This window comes from Artemia sp. Qi Xiang Cuo, chromosome 2, assembly GCF_049724085.1.
Source record: "Artemia sp. Qi Xiang Cuo chromosome 2, ASM4972408v1, whole genome shotgun sequence".
Lineage (NCBI taxonomy): Eukaryota > Metazoa > Arthropoda > Branchiopoda > Anostraca > Artemiidae > Artemia > Artemia sp. Qi Xiang Cuo.
The window spans coordinates 24,934,900-24,959,867 of NC_142795.1; the positions used below are offsets into that span (position 1 = coordinate 24,934,900).

The following is a 24,968-nucleotide window of genomic DNA, read 5'->3' on the forward strand; positions in this document are numbered from 1 at the left end:
CGTTTTTAACGAATGCGAGACAGCAGTTATACATATTTCTCAGCTTTAAACAAAATTACAAGATTTATGTTATCTTTTGAGTACAATACCGCTGATTTTAGTGTGGTAGTAATTGGTTTGGCTTAAGAACACCATCTCAAAAGTTATGTCCTCTCTTGCGCCCGGAACCAAAGCCCAAGACAAGCCTGTTATTCTTGGTCCCAAGAGACGACGAAAAATGGAACACAATTCAAGTTAAAAAAGAAGAAGCAGAAAAAGAAAGTGATGGGACCGCATTTCATTTAAAAATGTAGGGCTTACACACCCTTCTGTCCCATCGGGACTTCAGTGAAACGTGTGTATCCTGCGTATTAAACTTTATGCTGAGGATTGCAACTTAAAGCTGTGTTATAATCTTAACTCGGAGAATCTGAGATTGTTTTCAAACTATTGATAAGTACATCTGAAACTTAAAATATCGATCCTCATGGAAGCCTATGATAAATTGAGTTACAGGCTGCAAACATTTCTCTGTGGCGTCAATTCACGGAACTTAAAGGGGGGAAGGGTAGTTTTGTTGTTTTTTGTTGGTAGTTTTTTCAATGTAAGTACCCGAAAAGCCATTTTTCAAACAATGCCGACAAAAGGGCGTTTTTGAAAATCAATAGGAGAGGGATTACTTTTTCTTGTATTTCCAAAAGTCTTTATTAAATAAAAATATATAAGAAAAAACTGATCGTTTATAGCATTCAGCTTAAAACATGAATATAATACAGAAAAGGTTATATATTTGAAATCGTGTGACAAAAGTAAATGTTTTCAAATTCCAAGACTTTTCCTAAAATTCGGGAAAAACTGACGTTGACTACTTGGAAATCCAACTGAGCTCTGACAATGTTTTTGAAATCAGACAAAAAAACATTTTCCGTTTTCTCGAATAGGTGTTAAGTTTTTTGTTTATTGATTAGTGCTATAAGTTTGTAGGTTATAATTCTAATCCAAAAACTGAATGCTATCAGTCCCTTTTACCTTTAAATTTAATCTAATCCCCCCATGCATTTACGCATGAATCTGTAACGGAATAGGGGGCTGAAAAAAAGAAAGCGAATTGCGCAGAAAACATTTATACTTTTTGAGGAAGTCTAAAACCATTGGAATCTAATAGAAGGTAGGAGGACAAAGCCCCCTCCTTATCCTAGTTACGTGCATTGCCCGCCCGTCTTTATCTGCGCAAACAATTTTAATACAAGATATTCATTATCATCATAGCCCTTTTTGAAAGAATTTACGCCCATGCTAAGGGTATCTTCTTATTTGGAGGAGGGGCGGCTTCATTGAATGAAAACATATACCCTGCATTTCATCACTATTTATGACAATCGTGTGAATCAGCAATCCTAGAATAAGTAGCCAAAGTAAACAATCTTGATGTCACTTATATTTGAAATTGGATTTAGAAAATAAAACAGAGTAAAAACTTAGAATCTTCGCTTTTTAAGTATATCAGGCTTCCAGTGAATCGGATGTGTTTCTTCACTCTGAAAGAAAAAAACAACAAAGACATCGCTTAGAATCAATAATATAGTCAATAAATATTATAGCAAGACTTAATGTAGTATACAATCCAGTCTTTACAGTTAAACTACCAATATAACTTACTAACAGCTCATTGTACCACTAAACCACTTGAGGTCAACCCAACCGCGCATGCTCCTTCTCTTCTCCAGTCTGTTGAAAACAAATTCCTTTAAATCCTTTCTTATGAGCTCTTCTCTCCCAACTCTTATTCAAGGGCGACCTGCTTTTCCTTTGGCTCAGATGATTGGCTGAAAGGCGCGATTTTTGGCAGCCACTCACTTGTAAAAAATAAGTTGAATTTGTCAACAGACAATTCATCTAATAGGAGTATCCCATCTATCTTAAAAATCCATCTTTGTCATTGAAAATTTTGGCAAAGAAAAAAAAACGAGTTTCGTAAAAATGGAACAGATCAGCAAAACTGCTGGAATGAAAAATATGTTTTAGCCCATCTAGTTCACAGTCTATTTCACAGAAGACTATTTGATTATATGTATTTTACACCTGAATGAAAATATGCCGAATAGCTATGCAATATTTTTTTTGCACACATTTTTTCGTAAGTAGGTGTTTTTTAAGAAAAAAATTAGAATTCCTTCTCCGACGTTTTCACTATGTACACCGGTTTGGTATTAATAAGAATTTCCACGATTTTATTTGGTATCTAATATAGCAGTTTCTTCTTCTTAACGCTACAGGACCAAACAGAAAATATATGCTCCGTAATCTCTTTTATGATCTGGTTGCAACGCTGCTTCTTTATTAGATAATGACAAAGCAGGATCCTAATAAAACAATCTTCTTTTCGAGATCTTGATTATCACTTAAAACATTCCTTTTCAGTTTTAGAATAAAGTCAAAAATTTTAGGACAGTTTCTGTTTTAACAAAGACCCTTGAGGGACTGGAGCTTTACTGGAGAGGGACGGGCACTCCAATATTACAATGAAATGCTCTAACAAATTTTCCATGATTCTATTCAGCATCTAACAGAGAAGATATTTAGAAGTAATTCTGAAATTTACATTGACAGTTTTGTTAACTAGAATGGCTTTTTATATCAACCGGATAAATTAAGTCAGATGCGGCAGTCTTATGCGTGTGCATTTGCGGTAATTGTTCATTTGCGAGTGCATTTGTAGTTGGCATGTTGATGAGGATATTTGTGACAAGCCATATCAAAACGGTAAAATAAAGCACCAGTCACGAATGGTAGTTTTTCAGAGATTTCAGTTTTAATGGTAAGGATGTTCTAAGGGTGCTTTAGCAGACAAATAAAATGCTAGTAACAAATATCCAATGCAAAAAGGAGCTGGTCACTTAAAACGTCTAGGGGAAACCATGGCTGTCAAAAATAATATTTATTTAAGGAAAGTACAAAAAACGGTTATATTAATACAATATTCAAATTTGGTGCTAGAAACCACATGCTGGAAATATCTTCCTTTTCCTTTTAGGATTTCCCTTTTCCAGTCTAGGTAATAGGCACCCGGTCAAGAACATCAGTCTTACGGTTTGCTAGTCGCGAATATTCATGGAGGGACAAGCATCACAAAGAAGCTCGCAAATATCACTCTTAGAACTCTACTCTGTAAATCTTGGATTTAATTACAAATTCCATGAAAATAATCTTGTTACTTACCGCTGTTTCATCCTCTTTGTATAGCTTAATAGTTTTGTCAGCTTCTCCGGTTATCAATCGAGTTCCAGATTGATCAAATGATAGTGCAAAAATGCCAGCCTCACTGTCTAAGGACCCAGGTTGAACAGTTGTCTGCAAATATTGATTTTTATTAAATGCAAAGCGAGGCTGTATACGAAAATGAAGACATTTGTACACATTAGTAAGGGTCGAGTCAGAGTCAAGAAAGTATTTTGAAACTAAAATCTTATAGCTATTAAAAAATGGAATATCCTTTTTTCGTCTGAAAGGCATAGATAATACAGTATTTTTAAAGTTGACAAGAATACAAGGTAATCATGCTCGTCAAGTTCTGAGCTTTTCACAAGCGCTTTTATCAATTGTGCTATCTTTTAAACAGGGATTGAACATAGATTTAAATTTGGATTGAACCAAGGAAAAAATTGGCCTGTTATCAGTAGATGTCCCAGCGCAACTAGAGGTCTTAGTTACTTTTATTCGTTTTGCTCGAACATATGAAAAATAGACATATATATATATTTGACGAAAGACGGCATGGGTTTTCGCTATTGCGTTTTTTCTTCTATGTCAGCACACGTTGCCTAATGTTTTTTTCAAAACCTTTCTCTGTTATTTTACGTTTTCTGGGAGAATCCGGGATTCTCAATAACTACATAGGGGTTGTTTACCAGCTTGCGCATTCTGAAGGGGGTCTATATTATCTGATATCTATTCAGGTTGTATTCTTTCTCAATAATTTCTGGCTCTTACCACCCTCTTCAAAATTATGGCCTTATTTCTTTTGGTATGTGACTGAATAATGAAGATTGGTCCGATGTATACAATTTACAAAATCTGGATAAAAAATTGCTACTTTCCAAAAAAAGCTAATTGATAAATCTTCATTAATCAACCCATAAAAAAAAATTAATTAGAAGTAAATTGAATGGTAATTTCAGAAAAGGAAAACTGGTAAATTCGTATATAGGCTCGATCCCACTACAAAAATAAGATCGAGCAGTTGCTTACTAATGAACCTAAAAAAAATAATTAGAAGCAAATTTAATGGTAATTTCAGAAATGGCAAACTGGTAAATTCGTAAATCGGCTCGATCCCGCAACATAAATAAGATCGAGCAATTGTTTACTAATGAACCCAAAAAAACTAATTAGAAGCAAATTGAATGGTAATTTCAAAAATGCTAAACTGGTAAATTCGTAAATCGGCTCGATCCCACTACAAAAATAAGATCGAGCAATTGTTTACAAATGAAAGAAAAAAATAGTATTCCGATATTAAAAAGTTGCGTGGCTGAGTCCCCTCGTGTTACTGCCATCTTAATATCTTAAAAGGTTCCTCATTTCCATCATCCAGAGCTTTCCGGTATTGTCTTATTAATTACTTACACGTGATCTTTCCCATCTATCTCTACGTCTGAGATCGAAAGAAGAATTGGGCAAATTCAAAAAACAAATATTTGTCCTTTGAATATCCCATTTCCTCTTATTAATGCTTTCAGTGATTTCCTTTCAAAGTTCTTATCTTGTCTTGGCAATATTCTACAAATATGGAAACAAGGTTTCATGATCCCCTTAAAAAAGGGAGACGAAAGCACGGTTTTGAAGACGTTCATCCAATTTCTCTCACTCCTATATTAGCTAAAGAAAAAATCACAACTCTTACTGACCTGAGGCAATTTGCGAACCTCAAATCCACTTCTTCCTATCACTACCTTGTTTTTCGTATCTACTACATTGGAAAAATTCTCGGAAACCCTAATTCCTGGCTAAGCTTAATCATTAACCTTCAAAAAGCATTTGACCTTGTTAACCACAATATGTTGGTTGTGAAACTTGTCGCTGAATTTAATATTGATGCTTCTGGGTGAAATTGGTTGCCTCCTTCTTATCAAATAGATCGCAGGGAGTCAAATATGAGAATCACTATTCCAACACTCCCTGTCCACAATACCCCAAAGTGCTCTGACAGATGGAAATTTGTCGATAACCTAACGGTTGTTGAAACCTGCTTCAGAGATTTAATAAGCAGCCCTATGAGCATCCTTAATGACATTGCAGATGTTCCCTCAGACTTAGACATGAAAGTAAACCCCTCTAAATTCACGATAATCCCAATATATTTCTTAATATATTTCTCGTTTTTTAAATAATGCCAAGAATTTTGGCCCCACCTCCGCGGAGAAACACCCTCCCCACGGACAATTCAACCCCGGTGAAAATTTAACCCGGACAATTACTCTTAACAACTCTGCGCGTAAACTTGAGGTGGAAAAGAGAAAGCAGGACATATACAAATAATTTTGTATAAGAATTCTGACAAATTCCCCCAGTGTACAATTTCCCCTGAAAAGTTCACTCCCTGGAAACTTCCCTCCCCATGAAAAAACACCAAGCAGAAAATTTGTCCCCCCCCCCAACCACCCGAAAATGTATGCCTAAATCCATCAAACAAATAAAATGGGCAAACAATGGTCAAATTTTATAACTTAATGATCGTTCCCCTGGGGCTGTGGGGGGGGGTCATGTTGTATCCAAAGGCGTAGTTTTTTGGCGTTTCAACTATAATGAACAAAATGGCCACCTCAAAATTTGTATCAGACTATTTTGGGATAAAAAGGGGCGGGGGAGGGGGCCTAGTTGCCCTCCAGGTTTTTTGTCACTTAAAAGGTCACTAGAACTTTTAATTTCTGTTCGAATGAGCCCTCTCCCGGTATCACAGTTTATAGAATTAGCAGTATGATCATTCCCTATCTCACCCATTATAAAAACCCGGACCGAGTTGCAAGTGCTCCAGAGAACCTATAAACATAAGCGGCATTAGATCTTTTCACGGGTAGACAAAGAATAATCACCTACGGAACAAGTACTGACAAAACCACTTGGCTGGCTCACCAATAAGTGCACAAATAAGTGGGAGGAGCTTTTTGTTCGCACCGAGAATGAAGAGCCAGAAATCATCTGCGGTAAACTTACTGGTATATTATATAAACTGTGCCCGGTATTCTAGGACCACTGGGTCGATACAATGACCCCTGAAATAAAAACCAAATAAACACGCATCCGTTATCTTTCTTCTGGCAAAAAATACAAATTTTCACTTTTTTGCAAAAACGAACCTGAAACCTATACCGTAGGGTTTTCCGAAACGATGAATCTGATGGTGTGATTTTTATTAAGATCATTTGACTATTAGGGACTGTTTTCCTTTTTGGTCGAAACTAGGGCTAATATCTTGCGGTTTATAACCTTTAGTGGGGAAGGTTAAACATAATGAAACTGGCATATTTAAAACCGGTATAAAAAGCCGATTATTTGGATAAATCTATTGGTATCAAAGTTCTGTTTTTTAAGAGTTTCGGTTACTATTGAGCCGGGTCGCTCCTTACTTACAGTTCGTTACCACGAACTGTTTGATACCATCAGAACCCTAAGTCTTTCTTGTGCCCCATTCAAATGAGATTTTGTTAGTACAGAGATTTATCCAGTACCAATTTAAGCCAATCAGAATTCGTCATTGGATTGTTCAGTCAATCCGATGAAAAATCTGATTGGCTCAAAGTAGCGCTAATTAAGTCTGGGTATTAGTAAAATTTCATTGTGAAAGGGACAATAGTAAAAACAAACAATTTTCAGCGGTTTATTTTTTTGGGGGGAGGGGGGGGGGGTTGAGTACAGGTAGTTTACTGATGAAATCTCCAAGGAGGAAATTACAAATTGGATATCTTCTTTTTTTCTTTTTTTTATGTAAAAATCACGTATTTTCAAAATCTTCAGTGTGTATAGGCCTACTTTGAAATGTATGTGTAATTTATGAACTTTCAGTCAAGATAGTAAATCCAACTATCTCTATTTTGGTCAGAACCTACAGTCTTAAATATAAGTACCTACCATATTACATTAGGCCAAACCTACCTGCAAATGGAGAGGATGGTTTACTCTACGACTGGCCCAAATTGCTCCTCAGCTCCCCCCCCCTTCACTCCAAAGAAATTAAGACCTGAAACAAACTATTTTAGTATTTTGACAAATCCCCCTTAAAACTTAACAACCAACCACCTCCCTCCTATAGATAATACTTATGTGTAGCTCTGTACATAGAACATTAAATAAGATAACAAAAGAATATTGGTGTGAGAATCCACTTAAATTAGTGATAATTTCTGTATGTTTTGAAGTTTAACCTTATTAATTTCTACAAATTCTGAAGTACGTACTTTTCTTAGAAACAAATTACTATCTATTTAATAGCAAGTAATATATTAGGTTATTGGCTTTGGAGGTAACTCCCAGATAATCACCAATATTAAGCTCTGAAAAAATCAAGATACGTTATACAATAGGTAAATGAAACGAGTGAATATCATCATACACGATACTTTCTGAGTTAGCATGTTTCCATCAACCAAAGGGAGTATACACGCCATTTTTTTAATGTTTGTGCCCACAATGGCTGAACTACCAATATAACTACAAATGAGAGCTTACCAATCCTTTCTACTTTTATTAGAATTTATTTGAAAAAAACTAATTACCAGAAAGCAATGTTCAAATGTTTGATTATTTGACAATTTGTGTTAGTTCTTGGATATGCAGTAAGATATATATTTAAGTTTTAATTATAATTCTATTTTACCCACCCATATATCTACCCCCCCCCCTTAAGCGCTTGACAACACTGTTGCACTCCCACACTTCTCAGCAAGGAAAGGTACCTTAGACGAATTTTGAAATTTTGGCCCGAAGTCATTCTTAAACGAAAAATTTTGGACAGCTTTGTAATTATCAAATATATCAGCAAATGGTTACAAACTGTCTTTGAAACTGAAAGACAATATAAAGCATATAGGCTATACTTAAGACACTCCCATTGCTATTTTAGCCTCACATTTGCTATTAGTGACATCAACAGCCTTTAAATACCAACTGTGGTAAAATCAAACACAGTTGAATGGAATCAGTATTTGACATGTTTTGAATAAGCTTTCCATATTAGAAAATTACCCTTCTAATCAACAAACTAAGAAACGAGGTAATAGAAACCGAGGTGGAAACCCGAAATCGTTGAAGAAATATATGGGTTATGCAAAGAGGGTTTATTTTAGCCTCATAAGCACCAAAGGACTGAAAATTAGGACTTGGAGAAGATTAAATTTTATTCATATGTTTGATTGCCGGTGGGTTTTGGACTGTAAATCAGTGTGAATGGCGAGTTTTCGATTTTTTCTTTTTTTTTCTTTTGGGGGGGGGAGGGATTTGGATTAAATTTACAAAATGTTTAATAAAATATTCAAAGGAAATAGATGGATAAAAATTAAAAACTAACTTGATGTTTCTGGAAGTTATAACCGGTCCTCCAGTCCCAAAAGTTCACTGATCCATTGTCAGCACCTGATACCAACACTCCATCTGGATTTACTGCCATTGCGTTGATGATCGCATTGTGCCCGGATAAATTCTGGATGAACTTCCCATCAGGGCATTTCCATTGTTTGATATTGTCAGCTGACGCCGATGCAAAAGTATACCTGATATAACAAGATCAATTGTTAGGTTATTTACCTAACCTATTGATCTTCAGTAGCACTGCCCTGGCTTAAGTGGTTGTAAATATACACTTAACCGTCCTTATACAATATAACTACATACTAGTAAGTAAAACTGTGCAGCTAGTAAAGTAACAAGATACCGTAACAGCTTATGTACCAATCTTTAACCAGTTGATGTTGTTCAATCATGGTTCTATAGTTAAATCTTGAACGTACGATCCAATTCAATGGTTTAGTTATGGGTTATACTTGTAATACTGAGGTGTCAATAGATTGCCAAGTGCTTTCAAATTGTTAACCACATTTTGTTCTTATTCTCAAGCAAGAGCTAAAAAATAAAGAATGAATAAAGAATATAAATATCCAAATACCAAATTCAAATTTCTTAAAATCATAAACTTAAATAAAGATTTCATAAATATTATTTAACTGGCTGGTTCTTACGTATAATTTCTTTTCAAGGGGCAGGGGGGACTTCAACAAAACGCAGGAAATAGGCAAATTATATGAAAAATAGAGTAAAATATAGGAACAGATGTAAAAATCCCGAGAATATTTTATTATTTGAGAGGAGGGCAAGGCTATTGCTAGAGTTGGTGTTACCTAGGAAAATATAGCCCCCTCCTCCTCCTTCACACTTGGCACTGAGTTCCATTACGATGTGATAACAATGTAAAACCATATTTGATATAACCAGATAAAGTACCTGTATCCTAAGTATTGCACAATATTTAACTAAGCCCACTGGTCTAGGACACACATAGGAATTAATTTTAAAGGAGCGAAAAGGAAAAAGGAAAAGTCCGAGCCAAAAGGAAATCTGAAAAATCCACTGAACCTGGCATAAAATATAAACCATGTAATACGGAAATTAAAGCAATAAATGTGCAAATCGTAACATTTCAAGGACTCATAGTCCAAATTCTAGATTCTCTTTTTAGTCCAATATATATTAATATTCTCAGGATATTTAGAGATGACGCTTTCTCCAAAGTACGTCATTTTTTTCTTTTATCATTGGCAGACATGGTTCAAAAATTTAATAATTGACATCGAAATTGCTATGTCTTTAAGACCTAACACAAAATATCACTAAAGGAACTGGTTACTAATTAGAGTAGAAGGAAAAAAAATTGTGTTTCTTCACCGTCTTATATAAATAGTCTCTTGAAACAACACTTTTGAAATTACCACATCTAACTAGGTGGGGTTAGGTGTTTGCATTATCTTTCAACCCATGAACCGGTATTTTTTCAAATACTGTAGAACAGATAGAACAGATAACGGAGCCAAGGGTAAGGGCTTAGTGCGTTCATAAGAAGAGAGGAAAAACAACTAATTTTCACGGACACTCATATAACATTTAAATTCCAGCTTAGTTCAGAATTTTTCTAAATATCTCATTTTTTCTTTTGTCATTTGCATACATAGTTAAAAAAATTAAATAATTGAGATCAAAATGGCTATGTCTTTAAGATTTAACAAAAAACAACACAAAAGGAACTAGTCATTTATAAAAGTAGAAGAAAAAAAGGAAAAAAATTTTTTTTTTGGTTCTTCTACTGTCTTGTAAAACTAGTCTCCTGCAAAACTCCTTTTCAAATTACAACTGCTAACTAGGTGGTAACTAGCGAAACATGTTCACATTATCTGTCAACCCAGCTAGCGTTACTAGCAGCAAGAGTAAGGGCTTAATGTGTTCACAAGAAGAGAGGAGAAACAACTACTTTTCGCGAAGACTCGGGTAATATCTGAATTCAGTTCAGTTCATTCACCAGGAACTCATTCAGTCCAATTCAGTCCATCATCATATTCATGAACCTCGGAAGGAACTCATTTCAGTTCAGGAGGCCGCAAGAATAAAGTTTAAAGAATTGAAAATGTAATGAGAGTTTATGGCAAGCGAAATTTTGGTTCGATATATCTCCTTGAACACTCCTATATAAGCTGGAATATGCTACTACGTCCACCAAGGCCAACTCTACCAGATTTGTCCACCTCGAACTCTAAAAACAGTACGAACATTTACTTTACAAAATCTAAATCAGTTCAGTCACTTATCGTATTGAAGTGTAAAAGACTTTCTTCTATCTAATCGCAGTCTCAGAAATAAGCGTAATTAAATGAAGGGGTTAGTCTCAACTACATTATAGCTTTTAATACATCATTTTTCATTGGGACCACTCCTGAGCCGTGTATTGTCTGCATTGTTTGAATTTAAAAACATTGCCAAAAATGAAAATTTATTCCTGAATATGCCCTGAAGTTTAGACATAGATTACTGTAATCGATTGCAATTACTTACTGAATAGGCACAATTGTTATATCAAACAGTTCGTGGTAACGAACTGTAAGTAAGGAGCGACCCGGCTCAATGGTAACCGAAACTCTAGAAAATGGAATTTTGATACAAATAGATACATCAAAAGAATCAAATTTTAATGCTGATTTCAATTATATAGGTTTCATCAAGTTTAGTTTTACCCATCAAAAGTTAAGCGCCTGAGAAAATTTGTCTGATTTTCGAAAAAGGGGGGAAAGACCCTCTAAAAGTTATATGACCTTAATGAAAATCACACCATCATATTTCGCGTATCAGAGAACCCTACTGTAGAGGTTTCAAGCTCCCATCTACAAAAATGTGGAATTTTGCATTTTTTGCCAGAAGAAAGATCACGGGTGCGTGTTTATTTGTTTGTTTTTTTTTTGTTTTTTTTCCAGGGGTGATCGTATCGAACCAGTTGTCCTAGAATATCGTGGAAGGGCTCATTGGAATGGAAATTGAAAGTTCTAGTGGCCTTTTTAAGTGACCAAAAAAAATGGAGGGCAACTAGGCCCCCTCCCACGCTCATTTTTTCTCAAAGTCACCCGATCAAAATTTTGAGAGAGCCATTTTGTTCAACATGTTAGAAAATATTTCAGGTATGTCTTTTAGGATGACTCAGTCCCCCGAACTTCCCGGGGAGAGGGCTGAAAGTTATGAACTTTACCCAATGTTAACATATAGTATTGGTTATTTGGAAGTATACAGGCGTTTTAAGGGGAGATTTTTCCATGTAGTGGGGGGGAGGGGGAGGTCAGGGGTTATGTGGGAGGATCTTTACATGAAGGAAGTTTTCATGGGGGAAGGGACATTGCTATGAGGGGGCGCCGGACTCCCCAGCATGATTTAAAAAAAGATCATAATATAATATAAAAAAACTAGTATTTCAACTGCAACAGCAGCAACATCGAAACTTTAAACGAACAGAAAATATTACATATATAATTGGGTTCACCCCGTAGTCAATGCCTCGCTCTTTAAGCCAAATATTTTTTAGTACTTTCATAAGAGCTATTTATTCTAATTAACGGCCTTTGTGATTAAGCGGTCATTTCTAAAGAATTGGGACAAAATTTGAACATTCGCTTAAAGAGCAAGGTATTGTCTAGGGGGCTAACCCCCTAATAAATTTATTAAAAATATATGAATATAGAAGTTCGTTACGTAAGTTAATTCGTAAGTTACGTATATTTATTACTAATAAAAGCGTTCGTAAATAAAATTAAACAGGTTTCGAGAAAGCCATTTAACTAAATAAAAGTAAATTAATATGAAAATTTTTTTTTAATTATTCATGTACGGTGAGCCAAGATCAAAACCTGCATTTATTCAAAAACGTTCAAAAATTAAATAAAAAAAACAAAATAAAAAAAACAATTAAATAAAGTTTTTTAAACTGAAAGTAAGGAGCGACATTAAAACTTAAAACGAACAGAAACTATTCTGTATATGAAAGAGACTGTCACCTCCTCAACGCCACGCTCTTTACGCTAAATTTTGACTCTGTCTCACAACTTTATTTTTTAAAATAATAAAAAAATTTAGCGTAAATATCGAAGAGTTGAGGAGGGGACAGTCTCTTTAATATAAAGAATAATTTATGTTAGTTTTAAGTTTTAATGTCGCTCCTTACTTTCAGTTTAAAAAACTTGTTTTTTTTATTTAATTCTATTAAAATCCATGTTTAGAAGTCTAGTTGTCTAACTTTCCTTCTCTTTATGCCCATGTTGTTCCTATCGGACCAAAAATTATACTTGAAATAAAAAAAAAAACCATTAGAGTTAAAAATAATGTACCTCAATAGCACCTTTTAAGAAACGTTCTAACAGGAAGATTTTAATTTTTGCTCATAGATAAACACATCAAGAATTTTGTATCTAGAAGATAACAAATTCTAGCTTAATGGTCTCCTACACTAATATTTAGGACAATATTTAGACTTTTTCTGCTTAAAACAAAGCCATGAAAAACTTTCTTTCGCAAAAAAAAAAAAAAAAAAAAATCAGCTGGTCTAACCAAATTACTGAGGTCATTTACTTACTGTGTAGGATGCAAAACTACAGAGCGAACACTTTTCTTATGGTTAGTCAAGGAGCAAATTGATTTCCCCCCAGCCAAATCCCAAAGTCGAACTGTTGAATCGTGACTGCCACTGATAATCTGGAAAAGATGTAGCAAAGCAAATAAAAGAATTTGTATATAGAGGACAAATTGCATGCTAGTATACAAAATTTAAGCTATAGAAGTTTCTAAGCCTAACAAAAACTTAAACATTTTTTGTGCGTATATTAAGGCAAAGAATTATTTCTCATTGCTTTTGAAAATGCTCATTTTCAAGATAGACCGAAGATTTGTAAATCATACAAAAACACTTTCATCCGAAGAAAAAATAGCCATTTAGTAAAAGCAAATTATAACATATAAGCTTTTTTCTATACAATCTTAATATAGTAAATATTATTATTGGTTTCTATGGAAAGATATCGCTTCTAATTATCCTTAAATCCTAATTTTTAAAATACATTGAAGAAGCAAGACCCCTAAAACAGGACTCGGAATGATTCCTGCTCATTAAAAAAGGGACTTGACGAGCTGCCAAGGGACTTTTAGGGGACAAAAAGGGAACAAATAGGGACCAAAGTGGGAAGAGATTTTAACTGTCATTCATGGTAAAAAAAAAAAATCCTTGGCTAATAAATCAGAAACGGTGGCCAAGCCACCGTAAGCATCATCATATTCATGAGCCTCGGAAGGAACTCATTTTCCCTGGAGACGCGTCATTTGTCTTTGTTTTTCCATTTTCTTTTTGTTCAAACTTTCAATTATGTTTATTGAGGAGAAAAATAGAAAAGCAACTTCAAAACTAGTAACAAGTAAAAACAATTCATAATACTTGAGCTTGCAAGTTAACTCATTCACTTCTTCAACTTCTTTGAGAGATTAGTGAACTTGCTTATAGTGTCCAACTTGTTGTTATCATGTCCTGTGTTGTATGTCCTTTGCCGCCCAATCTTTTTCATCCGTTTTTTTTTTTCTTCTCGCGCTTTGATGGCACTCTCTAGTAGGGAATTGACCAAGGTGATGTCCACGGAGTCATTTGAAGCCACCGCTCTCTATAAGCGATCGGTGGCCTCTTTCAAGAGGGCTTCAACAATTGCTCGTTTTTGCTTTTTAGAGGCCTGCTTTTCTTGCAATGATTCCTCATGTCTATCTAGCTCTTGTTTTTTGCTAAAGATATCAGCTAGGTTCAGCTCCTTTTCTTTCTCTTAGTCCTGAATGCTTCGTTCAGCAGCTTGTTCTTTTACCTTGCTCTCCACTTAGTCTTGGTATTTTGACCAGGCCAACCTAGCCAAAGTCAACAATTCTTTTGGAATAGAAAACCTTTCTGGAAAACCTTACATATGATCAATTCGTCAATCACACACAGCTTCACATTTAGGACTTTTTCTGGCATGGAGGCTCTTTCCGGTGGAAGAAGTCTCCCTCAGAGCAAAAACCCCCTCTTCGTCAGTACTGTTATGGGATAATATCAACGCACCTTTTACAAGTTTCAACAAAAGCATACACTTTTGCCCACCGAAAGAATCCATCATTGAGAAGATTTAGGGCCAGTAATGGTTGACGTGTGATGGTGTTGATTCTACTGAGCTCTTGGCTTAGTACTCACTTCAAACAAAGTCAACACTTACTCCTAGAGGGATTTCTCGAGCAAGCACAGCTATATCTCATACACTTCTAGCTCTTTTCTTTTCTGTGGGATCCAGGCACCTAAGGGCTTGGAAAAGGCTATTAGAAGAGATGGGGCACTTCTTGATCAAGTGTTCGGCAGCTGCCTTGAAACGCCTTGGCGCCCTTCGATGGAACCCTTGTCTTTCTAACAAGGTGAGTTTCTGAGCATCTAACTCAAACGCAACCTACTCACCTACAAGAGTGTCCTGAGAATAGTTGTCTAAGTTCTCAAGCAAACTGGTAAAAATTTCCTCAGCAGACATGATAATGTTCGGTTTCAGAAGTTTCGTAAAAACAGTGAGAAGTAATTTTTTCAGCTCGGCATGACGAGCATGCACAAGGGGTCGGTTCTTCCAAAACACTGCTGTTAATTTCGTAAAAAGCTCAGACGATGAATACACGAATTCGAGTTCTGAAAGCCTATCTTTCCTTCTTATGTAGCTTATGATCTTGAGGTACTTTGCTGATGAAGCAACATGCTTCAAATATTTCTTCGATGGCACGTAATGCAAAAAATACTCCAAGAGCACCAAACACTCATTAATTGCTCAGCAAACAGCAAGACCCAATGTCAACAACCTTGTCGGGACGTCCTGAATGAAACTTTTGTATGGGACGCCGTTCTTTTTCTGGCATTCTAGAAAATCCTGACATCATGCAGGCCAGCTAAGGAAAACAAAAATGCCTCAAGATGAGAACAAAGTTGGATGACTCCTCGCCAAATTCTTGGAGCCCTTTCACGCGCACAACATGGATGTTACCCTTTCTAATGTTCACAAGCTCCTTTGAAGAATTTTGCAGGGGTCGGCTGCAACGAGATGCGCAAGAATACATTTTCAATTCAGAAAAAGTGACAAAAAGTGACTATTCAGAACATAGGCGTCACTGTTCAGAACACAGTCACTATTTTTTTCTTATATTTTGCCCCCAGGAGTCCTCCAGTTTGAGTGTGGATGAGGAGGGTAAAATTCTAATATTTCAGTTTTTTTTCTTACATTCGTTATAGGAAGCACATAGGAAAGTAATAAAAATAACAAGGTTGTACTACTATAGAACAACCTGACACATCATGGTTACCTAATAAAGGGCAAACCCCGGCCCATAATAACCAAGAATAAAATGAGCTTAAACAAACTCTCTTTCCTGTGAAAAATCCAATATTATTCATAATAGAATCCGATTCAAGAGTGGTAGCTGTTAGTCACCTCCAACAAAAACAGTGTTTAGGAATTACGAAAATAGTCTTTCAGGATTTTCTAAAAAGAGCCTGGAATCCCTCAAAAATGGGCCTGATTCAAAAAAAGCACAACTGATCATACAAGACTAAAAACCTGGAAATCCGGGTTTACAGCCCCCTGTTCAATGTATTCATTTACGAGTTTACGACCATACTTTTTTTATTGATATTAGGACCATTGCTACCTATCTTTATTAATCTTTCAAGAGGTAAATTATCACTACCAATGCATGACATCAGCTTTTTTCTACCATTTATTCACCAGCAGCATGTCCCATGAAATACGTCCCCAGATGGTGGCTCAAATCTTGATATCTTAAAGAGGACCAAAAGCGCACTCTGACCTGTAGCTCTTTTTTTCCTTCACTGTTTGTCGTATTGAAGAACAAAGTAAGCTTCACCTATGTCTTTCAGAAGATTCTGTTTAGAGTGTGGATGAAGTGCATCAGTTAATATGTACATAGCTTTCTTCGCACTCATCAACATCCGGGGCGGTAGCTTACCAAAGAATATGGTGTCGAAGACATCAATGATTCCGTCACTTGAAGCTGCAGACATAGAAGCTTACAAGGACTTGAGTACTCACATGACTTCTGCCTTGTATGCACCATCTTTGTCGCAAAATATCTCAAGAGTTTTACTTCCACTGCTAGCTGATGGCTCTTCTCATTAGGACTGTTGCCTAGCAGATCCGCACTGACATATTTCAAATATATCATGCTTCAGTTTTCAAATATACCATGCTCCCAAATGGGGACTTTCAGGGACTTTTGGGCAAGTTAAGGGACTTTCTGCATAAAAAGGGACTTAGAAGGGACTTCAGCCAAAAAAGGAACTTTAGGGACTTTTAGGGACTAATTCCGAGCCCTGCTAAAATTAACCTTCTTTTTCACTGGGAAACATAATTGTAAAAAAGAATATTTCTTTAAAGAGAACCCTTTTACTTATAGAAGAACCACAATAAGGGGAGGATTTTCGATCTTTCATCTTCTTGTAGGTGTCCTGATCACAAAATTTAGGGTCCAAATTTCTTCTTCCCCTTAGGAGGTCGAATCAGTCCATTACTTCGAAGAGGCTTAGCCTGGACATTAAATGTTACTTCTGACTAGGAACAGTTGAGATGAGACATCCCTTCTTGGTTCATATCCTTGCATGTAGAACTTACGGACACTCGGCTGCCATCATAGAGGCCACATTGGTCTTGAATACCCGAAAAATACACCTAGAACACTAGGTATTACCCCTACTCAAGTTTAGTAGATATAAAAGTCATTTCTTGGGAAATTTCTGACGACAAGCACTTAGGGACCCCCCTTCTCAATCAAAGATGCCCGATCGTGTGCGAGTCCCCAAAAAGGCAAAACACGAAATAAGTTCTACCTTTAAAAAAATGTACTACGATTTAATCCGTTCTAATACACACCTTTATTAAAAGTTCAGACCTTTCTTCTCTGTTCTAAGAAGGGTAGAATCAGTCCAGACACGAGAAAGCCACAAGTAGAACACAACAACAGCAACACAACAACACATCGAACACAACAACAGCAACCGTACAAGAAAATCGAAATATATTTTCTTGATTATTATCGCTTCTAATCAGTAGTTGTACCAAACCTATCCTGCTCAAGTCATCCTCAGGGCTATACTGTGGTGTTTATCCTTCCCATAGTATAGTGCAGACGGTTTGATATCATCTATTTTCCCTTCTTATTTTAGTTTTATATTTGTGTTTAAAGCTTTTTCCAATAGGCAATGTTCAGAAGTCCTCCAAAAAAAACGTCCCCCCAGATCCCAAATCAAATTCCATAGTGAAAGATACCCATCCTGGCTGGTCAAGCACATTATCTGAAAGTTCTAATGATGGCTCCGATTCGGAGAATAGGACAATGATAACTGTAGGTCCTAATGCAACCATAAATGATGATAATGGGTTTCAAGAGGTCCTCTCTAGAAGCTCTAAAAAAGGAAAAAAATCTCCCCAATTAAAAGCATTTCCCCTCTCCCTGCCCAAGATCCTCCCTCCAAAAACTTACGAATTTACCTTAAAATTACTCCCACTACCCCCTTTGAAATAAAAATGATCACTGCAATAAGAGTTGCAATTTTTAAATTGCTAAAATCAATGTTCTCTCTTAACATTATCCGTGATGGATCTTTGCTTATAGCTGTAGAAGATCAGAAATCAGCAGATACAATAATTAACCTTAAATCCCTTCTGAATATCCCAATTATTGCATCTAATTGGAACCCAAAACAATCACCAACAAAAGTTGTAGTTTACACTGTTCCCCCAGAGATATCTACTCAGGAGTTATAAGAAGGCCTCTCAGATAGGGCTGGAAACACAATCCCAGTTGAGGATGTTACCCAACTTGGAAAACCTAACTCTACTGGCCTAAAAACTTGTAGATCCTTCTTATTCACACTAAAGGATAAAATTGATATCCCAGAAAAATTATTCCTATTTGGGCAAATCAAACCACACAAGGAATACAAACCTAAGCCTATACAGTGTCAGAAGTGTTTCAAACTGGGACACACGACAAACAAATGCAATGAAATTCTCCAAGAGTGTAGTAATTGTAAATCTTTCCATCCTAAAGAGCTGACAACTTGCAAAAACACCCAGCCTACATGCATCAATTGCAAAGGTCCTCATGAATCTACAAATAAATCATTATGCCCTGCATACAAGAAAAGAGCTCTAACACTCCAAATATCAACAGAGAAGGCCATCCCAGACCCCTTTGCAGCAATGGAAGCAAATGCTGCCCAACAATACCAAATAAAGCCTGTAATGAAACCAACCAAAACCCCCAAGTCAAATGCCCCAAATGCATCAAGCACCCCATATAAAACAATATCTTCTAAGCCCCCTAGCTCAAATCCCTATCAGAAGGAATCACCAAGCCAGCAAGCCTCGTTTTCCAGTGAGATGAGTCCAGCCTGGCCCTCCCTCCCAAGAAGAAACAAACCAGAAACACTACCAGGAATCAATCCCTTCACCACCAAACAGGATGCACTACCAAAAATGCAATCCCCAAATATATGCTTATTCATTCTAAACTGTAATGCAGTTCAGGCCATGAACATACATCAACTACAGAAAACAAAAATTATTGCAGAATTGGCAAAAATCTACATCCCAGATGATATGCTCATTCAAGCAAAAAAAGATCTTGCTTTACTTTTAACAAAGCTGAACATTGATACACAGTCATATGAAGAATAAATCAACAACACAACATTTATCAATACTCCAATGGAATGTAAGATCACTCACAGAAAATAAGCTAAATGAACTAATATCATTTATGAATAATAATTCCATTAATATTGCTTGCCTCCAGGAAACTCATTTAACCCAAAATCAACAAATTAAGTCTCTGGGATACACTATCCTGAGAAAGGATAGATCTTCAGAGAGAAAAGGAGGTGGTGTAGCTTTATTAGTTAATAATAATATAAAATTTTGTGGCATCAATTTTCCAGATTTTGAAAATGATGTTGATGTAATTGGTATAAGTGTTTGGCTGAATAATTTAAAAACCTACATAATAAGCTTTTATAACCCTAATGGCCAAACTTCAGATGCCAAGGATTTCTTTAATTATATAAATAATTCTAATATGTTAAAAAACATCATTATTTGTGGTGATTTCAATGCCCACAGCCTTTTGTGGGGGAATAAACCAGCAAATAAAGCTGGTAAATTTATTGAGCATATGACTTCAAATAATAATGAATTAGCTGTTGCTACCCCTCCAAACCTAAATACATATTTTAACCCCAAAAGTGCCAAATTCTCCACAATTGACCTACAAATTGTGTCTTTAAATTTTTTGAACAAAATTTACATAAATAAAATTGATAGTCTGTGTACAGACAACTTTGCTATAGTTTGCTCCCTAAATGAACCTACTGAAACTTCATCTCATACCTCCAAATATATCAACACTAAAGCAAATTGGTCTATTTTCCAAAATAAGCTAAATGATGAAATTACAAGTTTCACCCAAAGTTCATGCATTTCTAACACAACAGTTGACACACATGCTGAAGCCTTGACATCTTTACTAATAAATACAGCTAATCATACTATCCCCAGGACAACACCTAAGAAAACATTCCCTAAACAAATTCCTAAAGCATGGTGGACAAATGAGTGCCTAAATAAATGGAAGATAAAAAAGGCAGGTAGGACAGAATTCATAAAAAAAACAACACCTACTACATATTTAAAAAAATTACAAGCAGAATCTAATCTAAAAAGGACTATAATAGATGCTAAATATAAATACTGGAATAATTTTGCAAATAATCTCTCCAGAGAAACCCATGAGCCAATTATACATAAAGTCATAAGCCACATATGTGGGAAAAAGACTTCTCCCAACCCAATCCTGTATGAACTTATACATAATAATACCCATTATGACAATGATATTGAAAAGGCTAACCTATTTGCAACTCTTTTTGTTAATAAGCTAACATCAAACAATCAAAGCAATCTTTCCACAATTCCTATGAACCCTAGTTACCAACCATGCCCAGGATCCGAGTACATAACTAATCCATTTTCAATCCAGGAATTGAATAATGCAATACATCATATTAGGTCCAAAACTAGCAGCAGCTATGACAATATACACCCTACATGGATAAAGAATCTCATACCTTCATACAAACAAGAACTGCTAAATTGTTATAATCACGCTGGGGCATCCTCTAGGTTCCCCAATATATGGAAATGTTCGTCCCTCCTACCAATCCTAAAGAAAAATAAACCAAAAGATAACCCTGAGTCTTATAGGCCCATAATGATTACACCTGTGATGGGGAAAATAATGGAGAAAATGATTTATCACAGACTCCTCTGGTTTGTTGAGAAAAATAACATGATCCCACACACTCAAACTGGATTCAGGAAATACCACTCCTCAACAGATGCTTTCATTTTGCTAACAAATGCAATAAATGAATCTTTCTCAAAAAATAATATCCTAGTGGCAGCTTTCCTTGATTTTGAAGGAGCATATGACAATGTGAACCACCAGATCCTTTTAAATAAACTTGCAAACCTTGGAGTACCTCCCAAGCTAGTATCCTTTATTAAATCCTTCATAGAAGTGCGAAGTTTCATTGTTTGTGTTGGTTCAGCCTCTTCACCCCAAAAGACAATATCCAAAGGCCTACCTCAGGGAGCAGTCCTCAGTTGCCTCCTATTTGCCCTATATCTCTGGGACATGAACCTACCCCACACGAATCTACAATATGCTGATGATCTGGTGCTATGGTCATCTGGCAACACCTTTCAGATAGCACAGTCAAATCTGCAAAAGTCACTTTTCCAGTTTGAAAAATTCTCTCAACATTCAGATTTACCCATTGCACCCACCAAGTCAAAAATAATCCAATTTCACAGGAAGCGAAACCATGTTAATGCAAAACTAACTCTAAATAAAACAACTATTCCAGAAGATAATAATATTAATTACCTAGGTCTCATGCTTGACCAAAAACTTAATTTCCACCTCCACATTTCAAACACAATAAAAAATTTTTATAGAAAAGCAAATATAATAAAAAGACTTCTTTCCACACCCTGGGTTTGGAAGGAGAAAACTTTACTCCAATTTTATAAATCACATATAAGACCCCATATTCATTATGGGCTCAATGTATATGGTGCTTGTGCAAAAACCCAGATGCAAAAAATTGAAAGAACACACAATGATATAATACGTCTTATGTTTGGTCTTAGGAAACCCACAAGCACCAAGTTTCTGCTTATGGAGAGTGGATTAACAACAATAAGGGATAGACGTAGCTTTCTCTTGATAAAACATCTTACAAAAATTGAATCAAATAGCTCACACACATTACATAATTGGTTAAGAAATCCAGCCATGTATAGAGGTATTGCAGATGAGTATGCCAATATTCAAAAGAAGTTCCCTGTACCAGCAAAGTCTATTGCACCTACTTTCCCCCAATCCCCTCCATGGAATTGGTCATCTCCCATAATAAATACTGAATTTTCAAAATGGAATAAAGATTTAACCCCCATTGCTTTTGTTCAGAAAAAATTTGCAGAACTTAATACAATTACCTATAAAAATCACTTCCAAATGTTTGTTGATGGGTCAAAAATGAATGAGAAGGTTGCAAGTGGTGTTTTCCTTCCTCACCTGAAAATTGCAATGGGCGAGAGATTATTTAATAATTTATCTATAATGTCTGCTGAGTTAAATGCCATAATCATGGCATTAGAACACCTTAAGCAAAACCAATCTTTGATTGAAAATTTGAATAATATTATCATCTATTCCAACTCTTTATCAAGCCTTGAGTTGCTGGCCTCAGCTCCTCAATATAAGTTGGACATTGACACTTATCATTGTCTCAGTATTATTGATAATCTTGCTTCAAGTGGCATAAACACTTACTTTCAGTACATTCCTAGCCACTCTGGCATAAGTGGTAATCATCAGGTTGATGAAATAGCAAAAAATTCTATAAATATTGACCAGCCAAGTGGGAGACCAATCCCAATTAGAGATATTTACCGATGGAGGCTATCAGATATTAATTTTAATAAGATTAATCCTATCCTTTCCCCCTTTCCCAATAAGTATCTTTCTAAAATTTATCATAGAATTCGTTCTGGAACAAATGGACTAAATTTCCTTGCTTTCTCATATAAGCTTTCTAATTCAAGTGGTTCAATTCCCCTGTCCCCTCTTTGCAGGCATTGTAATATGAATAATGAAACAACTGACCATTGCCTATTTGAATGTAATATGCTGACGGCTGCACAACATACCTTGCTTTCTAAACTGTTAAAATACTTCAAACACCACAAAATCCCACTATCAGTCAAGAGCCTAGCCAACTATACCTGCACACAGAGCATAGAAATCGACATCTATCATCTTATATTTGAACTCCTAGAGTCGAAAGATCTGCTGAAAGATATCTGAATATATCTAATAAATATGAGGCAATCAAGCCAGTAGCTCTGTAGCCCACAGAGTGAAGCAGAAGGAAAAGGGCTAAATAGTTTTACTGAAAAGCCCGCCTGCTGTTAAATAGAAGAAGAAAGATCACGAACTCTTAATCCTCCAACAACTTTGGTTGTAACCCGAGAGTTCCTCCTGGTAGATGTCCTGTTTGCAAGAACTTAGTAGCCGTTTCATCTTTCCCACCTTCGAAGAGGAGCGGGTCCTCATCATCGTTAGGTGTAACTAGATCTTAGCTAATACTTCCCAGCAAATTTGGCAATATCCAACAATCTATCTTACCTATAAGTCTGGTTGGCATTCGCCAGCGCCTTCTGGAAAATGTCCTGATGGCAAGAACTCAAGGACCTATTTCACTTCAAGAAGCTCAGATTGTGTATACACGCCCAGCTGTGACGTTTCTTCCTCAGTTTCAGCTGACCTTACTTTTACACTAGGCACTAAAAGCAACTCAACTTGGCTGACATAAGACAACCTTTTGATCTGAGGTTCACACAGAGATAATCCAATTTTCTTCACCGATTCTGGAATTCAATTGTTCCCAAGAAGTTTGCCCTCCGATTTTTGAACACTTTCCTATTGCATAACCTAAGAACCACTTCCATAAGCACCCCATCTCCTCTGTATGCAAGTATTATTGGCCCACTAAGTCAATTTTAAAACAAAGATGTGTTCTTTAAAGCATCACTTTTGACGCCCTGACGTACAAAAAGAACTTAGTTACCTGTGGTTCAGCTCCTTGACAAACCAGACTAGCCACAGTGTTTGTATGCCCAGTTAAAACATGAACATTGGCTTTAGTGCGCATATCCCAAACTCGAACGGTCGAATCCCGACCAGCAGTAACTAATATATCAATGGTTGGATGCAAGGCTAGGGCATAGCATGCACTCAAATGACCATGATAATGACGAATCACCTTGAATGAGATAATGAAAATGAGATTACCTATTTATTGACAATGATTTTAAAATATTAACAGACTTAAAAGTGACTGAATTTTTTCTAATATCTTGCTTAGTAACAGGGATGCGCAACTGATAGGTTGCTCGAATCGGTAATTAAACTTGTCATTTTCAAGCAAATGCAATTCAATTAAGTAATTAAATTGCCGGGATTATGGCAGCTCGAGTACTCGTACTTTGTACTCGTACTTCCTACAGACCATCCAGTTCCATTGTTTCTTATTTTACTTTTTTTTTATGTTATAAGAATTGTTTTTGTTATGTGAAAAGCAAGAGTATTATATTACTTAAGAATTGAAGGAAAAAAAAGAAAGAAAAAACTACTTTGTTTATTTGTTGATTGAGTTGATTTTCATTGTATTAATTGTGTATTTAGAAGAAACCTCCTAGAAGCCGAAAGGAGTCTATCATAGATTCCAGGTGCTGTTTTTCGAAAGAAGAAGAAAGAAGCAAAGGCGTTTTCTTAGGTTATGTTATGTTAGGCTTAAAGGAGCTGTAAGATCAAAAAGGTCAACAATCTTTTTTTTGTTTTGTTTTTGGAAAAGTTAAACATTGCATTAATATTAATTTATTTAATCTTGCATTATTTTAAGAATAAAAATTTGGAAAAGATCTAAGACAATGGCTCCAGATATCTCCAATCTGTCATTCAAAAAAGTTAGAAGGGCAATGAACATACTTTTATTTCTAGTAATTTCAGTTTCTTCGGGATTCGGATCAATTGTTCTTCGTTTTTCTTTTAATCTCATCTTTCGTATATTTGAGGGAGATTATTCAGTTGTATGTATTTATCCATTTTGTGTTCTGTCCATTTTAAGCTTTATTTTTTATTTATATCCATTTCTAATCCTTTTGATTTTGAATTATTGTGCGGCTTTATGTCTTCTATATAGGGTTTAATATGGCCCTTAATTTTCTGTGCAGAAC

At 35.8% G+C, this 24,968-nt stretch overlaps 1 protein-coding gene across 1 annotated transcript in view; it reads right to left on the minus strand.

The window, feature by feature from the left end:
- Positions 1-1,399: 1,399 nt before the first annotated feature.
- Tango4 (transport and golgi organization 4) overlaps positions 1,400-24,968 on the minus strand; it is an 85,940-nt gene continuing 62,371 nt past the window's right edge. The window contains exons 7-11 of the mRNA XM_089108027.1: positions 23,801-23,995; positions 13,130-13,248; positions 8,543-8,744; positions 3,199-3,330; positions 1,400-1,517 (exon numbers count right to left, since the gene is read on the minus strand). Of these exons, the coding sequence (XP_088964153.1) occupies positions 1,458-1,517; positions 3,199-3,330; positions 8,543-8,744; positions 13,130-13,248; positions 23,801-23,995 (708 nt within the window). The 3' untranslated portion in view covers positions 1,400-1,457. The remainder of the gene's footprint in view (positions 1,518-3,198; positions 3,331-8,542; positions 8,745-13,129; positions 13,249-23,800; positions 23,996-24,968) is intronic.